Genomic DNA, 11228 nt, shown 5'->3' with positions numbered 1-11228 from the left:
TTGCATTAAATCTCATGAAAAATTTTAATAGTCGTTGTATATTTTGAAATCTGGTTCTCATTATTCCGACAGTTGGCGATTGTTATTATAACTTTATTGGGAAACATTAACAATAACAATAAAAGTGTTACCCAAAAGGAAAAGTGCGGACTGGACAGGAAAAACCCATGCGAGGCACCCCCCCCCCATACAACATTACAATTACAATTTACATTACACTGTATAACTATTATTGAGCTAGGTAAAGCTTGATTTGCGCAATAACCACATGCAGAATCATTCAAATACGTTATTTGTGACATATATAGAAAAAATTGTTCAGAAAAGAAAAGTAACTTGGTTTCAAAGCATGCAATTGTATCGATGTCATGTTTGTGGCCGGTGGCGAAGAAAATTGATTAAAAAGGCACTTTATTTTCAGTGTCATGCAGTGATCACTGACAACAGCCATCGCCGCTGTCGCCTGTCGTGAGCAATAAGAATATATTACTTGAAATTAAAATATTCCAGCCTGGATAAATCAGGTCGATACGTTTTAAATTACTATAATGAGCAACCGGTTGACTTCCTACTACTCAGTTTTTCCCAGCGAATTTTCTTTAAAGAAAATCCGCGTATACCTTATGTCGAATACTCCAAATATTAGAGGATTTACCACGTATGAACCTGCTACTCTTTAAAAACTATATAGCGAAGTAACAAACCCAGTTATCAAAAGGATTGTCGCGCCAGCAACCTCCGAAGTCCAAAATGTACAGGGTGCATGTATAAAAAAATGGTAATGCAACTTAATTCAACCCGCTATTAATAATTCATGCATGAACTACTACCAATCGGAGTAAAATGCTGATAACCAGGCTGATAAAAGATGTTGGTGAGAATCGCATATTCAGTTCACTTCTGAGCGTAATTAAAGCATTACTAAAGGCCTTGTTACACGGTGCAATTTTTCTTGCAACTTGCAATGCATTTCGTCTTTTGAGAGATGTAAATTTGGCAACTACAGAATATTCGTTTCTTACACTTACACTTGGAACTCTTGACCAATTTATATCTCTTAAAAGTAGTATTGCATTGCAAGTTGCAAGAAAAATTGCACCGTGTAACATACATGGTCTTAACATTTTATTTTAGCCTCGTATTTACTCATTTTTATCTATTTGGTTATGAAATCATAACATTCAGTTGTTAAAAGCCTGATCTTTCCGAATGTGTAAAAAATTCGTTTATAGATTGAGTAGTTCACGTGCAATAGCGTGTTAAAGTTGGATTACGTTTTTTATACACCCGCCCTGCATGTAGAACCATGGACAATCCAGAAGACAGAATATCTTCTGGGTTGTCTATGGTAGAACACAGGCATAACAAAGTTTCCAATTCCATAGCAAACAAATAACGCTAGAGAGACAAACAAGATTTGTTCGTTGATTTTGGATAAATCTTAAGTCTTTTAAGGAGGAACTACAGGTGCTTCGTCGTACTGATGGTGAGCAAACGCATGCGCTCTTTGAATATTTTTATTAACAAATGACAAGCTTTTCTCGTGCCGTGAATGTTTGTGTGTGTTTGTTTGTTTGGAATTAAAATAGTATTCCCACTTTATAATTAAAGTCACATGCATGCCAGTTCAGGTTAATTCGCATTCATTTGGAAGTAATTTTTGGGGCTTTCCCGCATTTTAGCCTGAAAACTGTAAAAACACTCGTCGAAATATCACGAGCTTGGTCAAGATACTAAGGTTTTGTATTCATTCTTATTTGAAAACACTTTTGCCAGCAAGGACACAAAAGAAAATGAAGGGTGCTAGGTCCGGGCCGAATGTTGTCTTAATCATGCATTCGAGGTAATTTTGAGATCTTCAGAAACCCCTTTTTCCTCGAATATTTTTGTTTTGGTTACGTTTCGAAAACAACTAAGAATAAATGTAAATATGTGCGCAGGTACGTCTTGATAGCATGTTACCAAAAGTTTGCTCGTAACACCGACGTTTCTATGTCAATGTTTCGTCCCAATACGGACAGTAGCGTAGCCAGCCTGTCGATTTTTCCCGCTATGCTAATATTTTAGTGTTCACTGACAATGAAAACAATAGATTTCTAAAGACATGAATAATTATAATAACTCGAAATTTACATAGTGGGACAAAATCGTCAGGCTGGCTACGCCACTGAATACGGATAAAAAGGAAAATAGCTACAGCGGCGACGCTTTTTTTCCTACTGCGGACGTGGGTGTTTATTGTTTGTTAGGGATTACACTTCAATCAGTATTAATTCCCAAATAGATTTGCAATTAAAGTCACATGCATGTCAGACCAATAATACGCATTAATTTGCAAGTCAAAGTCAGTGTTTTTTTCCGCCGGCATTGTAGCCTGATCGTGCTTGGTCATGCATGCAGCTCAAGTTGTGGCAATTTTTTATTGAATATTTTTTAAAAGAATAAATGTTGTATGCTAGTATACAGAAAAACATGATTTTAAATCATGACAAGAGTATAATTAAAAAAGAGTGTGTCCTTCTTTCTAAATATATTTCACACAATCACATTAAGTTGCACACCACTACTGCGTGCTGTGGAACTTGTATACTGAGTGATCGTGATACATCTGTAAGTTCCCGCCATTTTTTTCTTGATTTGTTTCAATGTCAGCACCATTTGAACTCTGTTATTGTCATCGGTTGGCAGATATCTCGTATTCTTGGTGAGAATCTTTCCATGTGGATTCCTCCAGAAATATGACTGGCTTGCTGTGCAGTTCTTACTTAACTGTACGGTGCAAGTTAAATTGGCATTTTCTCCTTCTCTTACTGTCACAGCTGTTTTAGGGCTGGATACCTCTAAGGATTGACACACTGGGACTGAAATAAAATAAAGATTGATCTCAAAAGGCGTAAAGTACTGTGTCCATGGCGCAATTAAAACGAGACGATGAATAAAGCTAGGCCATTAAAAGCTGCCCAATGGGATGGCTTTCAGATTCTACATATAATAGGACCATTTACGGCAATCTAAATCTATATAGAGGTTTCAAATTTACCATATACTTCCTCACTCAGACTGATATGGTTAATTCATTTATAATTGTTATATCATACGCAAAAAAATCAATATTATTGTCTTACGATGCATAATAACAGTAATGTTCCATGATTGTCTGTCGTGTTTATTCGAGCCTTCGCAACGGTATACGCCTTCATCAAACTTACAACCGTTGGCAATTGTAAGAACTTGATTATTTTCAGCCAGTTTGTACCTCGCTCCAGCCGACAAAGGAATATTATTCTTGTACCATTTTACTTGAAATGGTTGTTTAGTTTGAAAACAACAATACAGAAATATTTCCTCATTGACGAAGAAATCTTCACTCGAACTTGAGCCGTATACGAGGACAGGCGCAGGCGATGCTGTAATAAAAATGAAAACAAAAAATGCTTGAATAGTTAGCCTAATTATAGTAATAATTATAAGAATATAAATTATTTTTAAAAAAAATTCGCTTATAGTAGTAATTCAACAGCTTACTCCTTGAAGAAGCTATTTAGGAAACTAATTTTTTCCTTGCTTTGAGGAGAAAGAATTGCATGTCTTTGTGGGTTAGTTGGTAAATTCCCAAGTTTGTTTTTCTTATACATGCACCGCACCCTGCTGTTATAAGATTTCGTTGTATATTATATTACATTACCCGGGAAGTCCGGGAGTAATATAATACATTTTCGCTATCAATGAAGACGAAAAATGGGCCTTTTTGGCCAATAAGTTATGGTTTTAGGAATTTTCGAAAGTCTTGTTCCACTCACCTGTTGAGTTATCATTAGTATCAAAGCACATCTGATCATCACAAAAAATCAAGGCTGAAAAGAGGACAACTATGAAAGGCAACAAAAGCAGGCTTATTTTTCCCATCTTTATATAGCGTTCCTTTGTGATAAAACTGTAAAATATTTTGTCGCTGGCTGATTCACAACAATTAGAGGACACCAATTCTGATGATCAACTGCAGGTTCCTCCTTTTATATCACTGGTAACAAATATGGAACTGAAAATTACGAGGAAGTCGATGAGATGTCACTAGTTAAAATTAGCCCAATTTTATATACTCATCATGAGGTCTCGCAGCTCCCACGCAGTTGTCAAGAATGTGCTAGACTCGGCTTTTTCAGTGCTTTCGGAAATATATTTCATGCATACTCAGCATGTATTCTTTAAACAAAACTGCCTGTGGTATTATCAGTTTCATATTTTACATTCAGTATATTTATACGAATGAATAACATTAAGTTCTATTATATTATCTATAAATTTAACACTGATAAAGTAAAATTGCTATCGTATATATATGTGAGTAGTTGATCCTATAATCATAAATGTCCGATTCGTTTTTAGTGATCACGGCGGAGGTAGTCAATGTGGATTTATGCAAGATATGCAAGACTAAGATTGTGCAGGAGACGCGGAGTTCTGCTTAGGTACGCTTTATTTCAGAGACGGAGCGGTTAGGTCAGGTGAGCACGCCCACGATGGGTGGGGTAACCTATGTCACGTGTCATGCAAATGTATTATATAGTAGTGACAACTACATTAACTCTAATAAAGCTGAATAGTGAACGAACATTTTTAGTGTACTTTGTCGTTTTACTTTGGATATATATATATCACATGCATGAATACCATTCAAACAACACGACTGCAATATGTACACAGCATTCAAACAACACGATAGCTACCCGGAGAAATAACGCGAGATATTGTCCTCGAGGAAATTTAGGCAGTTTTTTTCAGGACCAGGTACGGTTTCGAACTTAAGAAAGCGCTAGCATATACCGCAGTAGCCCAAGTATTTGTAGAAAAATAAAATCGAAAATCGTATTATTTCCGGTGTTACATTTTGGTGGGGAAATACCGCGGTTTTAAGAATATTCTTTTCCCTATGGAAATATGTCGCGTATGCTTATGTAACGTCTGCATGAGGAGTTATTGCTTTAGAGTGTTTACAAGAAAACACCTCGCAACACCAAGAATAAAGCATGGTCTTGTCTGATTTTTTACTATTTTTGGCTCGTGAAAGAATATTATACCGGATGCTATATTTGATATTGCCGAAGCGAATCGAATTTTGTAGGTAAATGAAAGACTGCGCATGTGATGATTTTTAAAGGCAGTAGCCAATATCTATACCAAATGTTACCAGTCTATATAGAACATTCTTTACGCGAAATGTAATGGGCGCACGTAAGATAGGAATGAATAGTTAATGATAGGAAATCATGCATGTTATAATGTCGCATGTCTTGAAAACAACTGTTTTCAAAAATAATCGTATGATCGGACATGAGATTGAGACGAGTATATTGATATGCTTTTTCTCTAATCTTTCGCCTTGTTCACGACAATTATGAGCCCGTTTTGAACTCAGTTTGACGACGACAACAATGGTCATTTTTAAGACTACACTATTAACCTGGACATTCGACTTCCACAAACACTTACATTATGGTATACAAAGCGACTAATATTTTAATTGCACTTCACTTAATCTGCCAAAAAAGGACTTCAGTGTGTGCGGGCGAGACAATTGAGACTTATATAGACGTGAATTAGCGTGAATATATAATATTGAAATAATATTTGAGTGCGGAACTTGAACCCAATTCATAAAGATATTGCTGACATATAAATATCACAAAATTTCCTCCATAATAGATGATAGACTGCAGGTAGTGGTAATTACCACTGTTTAAAAAGTATGCATGAAGTCTTGAAGACAATTCTTTAAATGTCGTCAATGGAATTTTTGGAAACGCGCCATACGTGGGTAAAATAAGGGTATTTCTCCCCACATTAACATAAACATTCTCCAAACATAAATGGCACGCCTTACCCTTTCTTCACACAAATACAAAACGCAGCATATATCAAAGATCTTAGACCTTCATGCCAATTCCTATTCAATTCCTGGTTATATTTGGAAATATCATGCTCAGCGGTTACTGTCGTATCCTGATAGATTTTGTGGCATAATTGCGAATTGAGGGTATTAGATTAAATAGGGTTAAATTAAACGAGGCATAGTTGAGAAAATGTGTCAACTATTGGTCCACCAGCAGGAATCGAATCTACGCCTTTGCTATGCCCCCACATTTCTCTTACCATGTCCGGTTACTGACAAGAGCGAGCGTGGTTAGACAGGTTAGTTCGCATTTTGGATGGTAATGCCCAAAAAAGGAAGCAATAGTTTGTCAACTGTGTGCATGTCAAAAACATTTATCCGCAAATCTGGAAACAATCTGAAAAACTCAGACTCTCCGCGTTCTCTCTGCGTCAATTCCGTAAGTTTCGCTTTTAGAGTGCACTGCAGTCTCACCCTCTCGAGTCTCGCCATAATACGTTTACGTAAGTGATCCTGCCCAATTTTGCCTAAATTAGTCACAATAATTAGTCACTGGCCCAAATTCGTTCCCAGTCGCTTGCTTGACTGTCAGCAAGCGAAAATTAAAATCAACACATTCAATATTCATGGCTGACCATGACGACTGGGATAACGAAGGAAATAAGGTATATTTTGTAGCATTTTGTTATATTTCAACGTTTTCCTATAGTTGTTCTGTTATACGAAGACTTGATTTGTACCAAAACGGTTTCTAAATCATAGTTCGCATGATTTGAGTCACCATGGCGTGCGAGTTGGCTCGTTGAATATGCCTTATACGTGTAGTGTGTGTTTAATATAGTTTTGAGACATTTGACGCTATTCACGATGTGATATTTATTTTTAGTTCTGTTTAATTTTAAAACATAAATCATGTGGACTGTTAATACTAGACAACAGGAACAGGCATATTTATTTCTTGCGTTTTCTAAATGATGAAACGGAGTTTAACTTTCGGAATTATTTTCAACTCTAGTAAATGTTGCAAATATTCATGTTGTGCACGCCATTGTTTACCTGTTGGCTGCTGCTTGGTAACAGTCGCTTTAGTGTCACATTTCGACTTTTGCTTTACATTATAAATACTGTAGAAGTTTACATAATTGCAAACAGTAGTGAAAACATTTTAGAACAAAAGCAAACACTATAATAAAATTGTTTGTTATTGCTGTAGTTAACCCATGTTCATTGTTAAAACTTTGAAATTGTTCTCAGTCAAGCTTCTGTGGAAATTCTCTCTTTAGATATTTATACATTTATAGTATAAATACCATTCTATTGTGAACGTTTCCCAGAAATGGTAGCCCTTCCCGTTAAACTAATGCTGCAGACTGCTTCTAAACAGTAAATAACCCTCAGAATGAGCTGTTCCTAAATAGTGAAGCCTACAAGGATTGTACACCACATTCAACTAACATTGGTTGTGCAGTATTTTTATTTGACAAAGCAACAGAAAATATAGAATCACTAAATATTTATAGGCAAAATGTGTCGTGAATCAGCCATATGATGAAACACTAGATGTCAACGAAGAAGAGGAGGTAGCAAGCACATTTACACCAAGTCCAAGGCCTGCTCTGAGTCGAGGAGGTGGTATGTAGGAAATATCAATTAGAAATTGTAGCAAAACTGAAATTATAAATGACATTTGTAATTAGACTCTTTCTAGATGATCTGAAATGGTAGGAAAGGACTAAGACTAGATGTAAAGGACTAAGACTCTAGACTAGTTTCATAAAAAATAAGAAAAATATATAATTGAGTAAATACTGCAAAGTGGATTTCTATTTCAACAACCCATCTGTGTGCTGATTGGCTAACATATGAGTGTAAGAGCGCCTAGTTGTTAGGGATTTTCCCTACCTTTGAAAAGTTTGAGGGATGCCTCCCTGTGTGGAATCTATATTTGTTTATATCACATTTATATGAAACTTAATTCATTCTTAGTAGTTCGAGGATCAATGACAGATCAGAGTGAAGACGAGTTTAATCATGATGAAGACTTGGTAGAAAGTAAGGTGAGTTTACAAGTATTATATATTATTGGTTGTCAAAATCTGGGTCAAATATAGCTCAGTAATTGTATACTACAAAATGGAGTCATATATCAGCCACATATACTGCTAGAATGAGATCATTGTACACTAGGTATTAAGATTAATTTTTTTAATTCAAACAATTTCCTTTGACAACCAAAATAAATCATCTTCACATTCTTATGGCATGATGAAATACAGCTTATACACACATACATGTGGGCATTGGCATATTTTTCTATGTTTTAGCCTGTTGGTGGTGGTGGTGCAGAGAAGCTTCAAAATAAAGGTGGTCAACTGAAAGGCAAAATACCAAGTGATGAAGAAGGAGATGATCAAAGTGATAGTTCTGATGATGAAGATGATGAAGATGGACAAAGAGGAACTTTGGAAGGGTAACTGATTAGTGCCAAATACTATATTTACTTGTTAACTTGTAGTACCCTTGAAATTATATGCAAATGCTATATTATATTACAACAAATCCACATTTATTTATATATAGACATTTATATATAAATGTATTTGCCGTTTTATTTTAGAGCATATGACCCTGCTGAGTATGAACATTTGCCTGTTGGACAAGATATAAAAGAACTATTCCAATATATAACAAGGTATAGAAACTTTGAAGCTAGTGTAACAGTTGCAAATATAATGTCAGGAAGTGTACATGTGGTGTGCATATCATTGCTTTTTATGATTATGTCTTATTTTTCTTGTGTAAATTCTGCTCATCATTTCTTTACCAAATCCCCACATATTCATTATGCGATGTTTTATTGTGTCGATCAATGTAGCATTTCTTACTAAAATTTAAAAGCCCACATGAAAACTACAGTTTTTTGAGGTATTCATTTTGTAAAACATGTGTCATTAAGTACTATGTGTCTAAATTTTTTCAGATATACACCACAGTCAATTGATTTAGAGTTCAAGCTAAAACCATTTATTCCAGACTTTATCCCAGCAGTTGGGGATATCGATGCCTTTTTGAAGGTAAATAGAGGAGTTTATACAGTAAATGAAGCAAGGAGAGCAAGCTAGACATGTTATTGCTTTTAAATAATTAACAGGTATTAAATTTGATTTTCACATGTACATGATATATAACCATAAAGAATAATCAAGTCAAAACTTTGTTAAATGAGTTCTGACCTCATTTTTTGGACATTATATGATTTTACGTACATTCTTGGTAATAATTTACAGTATGAAGGTTGCTCTTATTTTTCCTTCATACATATGATCCTGAGATTAAATATTGAATTTCCAAGGTTTCAAAACCAGATGGTAAACCAGAAGCACTAGGCCTTACAGTTTTGGATGAACCCTGTGCCAAGCAGTCAGATCCCACAGGTAAAATTAAAAAAATATATAAATGATCCTAAGTTATGTTTAGTGAATATTTTTAACACAAATGAATATCAGGATTCTGCTGTCAAATCTGACATATTTGTTTTTTAAATGCAGTTTTAGGATTGCAATTGATCACAGTTTCAAAGCAAACCAGCAAGAAATCCGTGGTAAGATATTGTTGTACAGTACATTCTACAGTTTTACCGAATGGATGTACATCTGTTAACCTGTATGCTTAAGGCTGTCAAATCGATTGATGATCCAGAGAAGAACCCTAAAGCTATTTCCAATTGGATAGAAAGTATAGGGTAAGGGATACGCATGTAGTGAATATAAAGTGTGTAAATTATTTATTAATTACAACACCTGACATGCAGACTTGTCACTTTAGGGAGCTTCATCGTCAGAAACCACCACCCACTGTACACTACCAACGGTAAGTTATTCTCCGGGTGTTTTTGTAATTTTTCATTTTGTTGTTGTACCTTCTTAATGTGCAATACGAAAGGATTTAGAAGAAAAATAATAAGAAAGCGACCACCTATGTTGAGTTGGGCTGGTATATAGCTCATATATGTACGGTACTGAGTTGTGAAAATATATGCAGTGAAAATTTGTGATCAACATTTAAATCACTTTTAGTCTTTTACATTGTTTTGTTAAAAAGTTATGGGTATATTATAAAACATTTAGCTACGGCATTCCCTCTAATCGTACGACTCTATAGCTCATGGTAAAATTGATAATTTTTGAAATATTCTTTCATTTCTTGTTTCTACGTCATACAGTTTACTCACGTGTGAATTGCGTCACTAATTTTCTTGTTGCACAGAAATATGCCAGATATTGACACTCTTATGCAAGAATGGCCGCCGGAATTTGAAGAACTTTTAAATCAGGTAGAATTGCTTAAAAATTGAAGTGAAATTGTACTTAAACATATATACGTTCATTGAACATTTCAGCACATTAATACCAATATACCAAATCTGTGGCCTGCTCTTTATAGAACTCATAATTATATTTTTGGAAGTCGTAAACATTTATAAACTGTAAAATAATCGATTCTGATTGGCCAATTCTGGCACCAACTATAGTTACGAGTTAATTCTATATTAGGTTGGACTGCCCACAGCTGAACTGGATGTTGATCTTCCTCAATATGTTGACCTCGTTTGCGGTAAGCGTTTTGTGTCACATACACTGTACATCGGCATATATGTGTGGATTTATTTGTATTTCTTAATTGTGTAGGGATGCTTGATATTCCAGTGCAAAAGAACCGAATACATTCTCTTCACGTTCTTTTCACCTTGTATTCAGAATTCAAAAACTCGCAGGTAGTTTTATGTTTAATATTTCTATTATTGTTAAACGTAAGTGTTTAAGAACATGTCAATCCTGCTTGTCAGCAAACTGTGAGAAGAATCTAAATCGTGTAAAATATAATAAAAATTTTTAGTATTTCTTGAATAAATTTACCTAAGTTTGCATAAATATCCAACTGCCATATCTGACTATATTGCATTCTCGGTGTCTTTTTTTCGCATATTCGTATTAACATGTTATTCTTTTGTGTATCTTTACCTATACAGCATTTCAACCAGTTAGCTAAAGACAATAATTTGGACAATGCTTTGAAGACGAACGGCGCGGAGGTCGAAAGTAATACAATGACTTTCGAGTAAGAATAGCACTGCTCGTGTATATAATGATAACACATTAATCCTTTAGTGCAGCTTATTTATGTTTCATGTACAAAATGTTTAAAAATTAGGTATTGTACATACTATATTTGGCATGAAAATTACATACCACACCTAAAACGAAAATGTTATTTGTTATGAAATATTGCAAAAACGTCGCTCTCTTGTTATCTTGCAAAACATTTATCACAAAACCGG

At 34.9% G+C, this 11228-nt stretch overlaps 2 protein-coding genes across 3 annotated transcripts; one reads left to right on the top strand and one right to left on the bottom strand.

Annotated features, from left to right (window-relative positions):
• Positions 1-2456: 2456 nt before the first annotated feature.
• On the bottom strand, positions 2457-4044 carry LOC114523377 (neural cell adhesion molecule 2-like). The gene is made up of 3 exons (XM_028544274.1): positions 3801-4044; positions 3126-3407; positions 2457-2861 (listed from the first exon to the last, which is right to left on the bottom strand). Exons 1-3 carry the CDS (start codon positions 3904-3906, stop codon positions 2536-2538), a joined length of 714 nt encoding a protein of 237 aa, XP_028400075.1. The 5' UTR covers positions 3907-4044; the 3' UTR covers positions 2457-2535.
• A 2431-nt stretch (positions 4045-6475) lies between these two features.
• Positions 6476-11173, top strand: LOC114523375 (intraflagellar transport protein 46 homolog). Of its 2 annotated transcripts, none has more exons than XM_028544273.1 (14): positions 6476-6555; positions 7411-7522; positions 7880-7947; positions 8215-8360; positions 8508-8582; positions 8871-8964; positions 9243-9324; positions 9439-9491; positions 9565-9632; positions 9716-9760; positions 10157-10223; positions 10444-10504; positions 10579-10664; positions 10920-11173. In XM_028544273.1, exons 1-14 carry the CDS (start codon positions 6517-6519, stop codon positions 11010-11012), a joined length of 1089 nt encoding a protein of 362 aa, XP_028400074.1. In that variant the 5' UTR covers positions 6476-6516; the 3' UTR covers positions 11013-11173. The 2 variants fall into 2 exon arrangements, with proteins under 2 accessions (XP_028400074.1, XP_028400073.1); XM_028544272.1 differs by having other exon boundaries at positions 7877-7947; positions 10920-11172.
• The last annotated feature ends 55 nt before the right edge of the window (positions 11174-11228 follow it).

Source organism: Dendronephthya gigantea, unplaced genomic scaffold (assembly GCF_004324835.1).
Source record: "Dendronephthya gigantea isolate DGI-Jeju-01 unplaced genomic scaffold, DenGig_1.0 000027F, whole genome shotgun sequence".
NCBI classification, from domain to species: Eukaryota; Metazoa; Cnidaria; class Anthozoa; order Malacalcyonacea; family Nephtheidae; genus Dendronephthya; species Dendronephthya gigantea.
This window is presented reverse-complemented; position numbering and strand designations above follow the sequence as displayed.

Coding starts and splice junctions, on each gene's coding strand:
- LOC114523375 (XM_028544272.1), top strand. CDS start 6,517: ATGGCTGACCATGACGACTGGGATAACGAAGGAAATAAG. Junction 8,583..8,870: donor CTATTCCAATATATAACAAG/GTATAGAAACTT, acceptor AAATTTTTTCAG/ATATACACCACAGTCAATTG. Junction 9,325..9,438: donor CAAGCAGTCAGATCCCACAG/GTAAAATTAAAA, acceptor TTTTAAATGCAG/TTTTAGGATTGCAATTGATC.
- LOC114523377 (XM_028544274.1), bottom strand. CDS start 3,906: ATGGGAAAAATAAGCCTGCTTTTGTTGCCTTTCATAGTTGTCCTCTTT. Junction 3,408..3,800: donor TACTAATGATAACTCAACAG/GTGAGTGGAACA, acceptor TTTTTATTACAG/CATCGCCTGCGCCTGTCCTC. Junction 2,862..3,125: donor CATTACTGTTATTATGCATC/GTAAGACAATAA, acceptor ATTTTATTTCAG/TCCCAGTGTGTCAATCCTTA.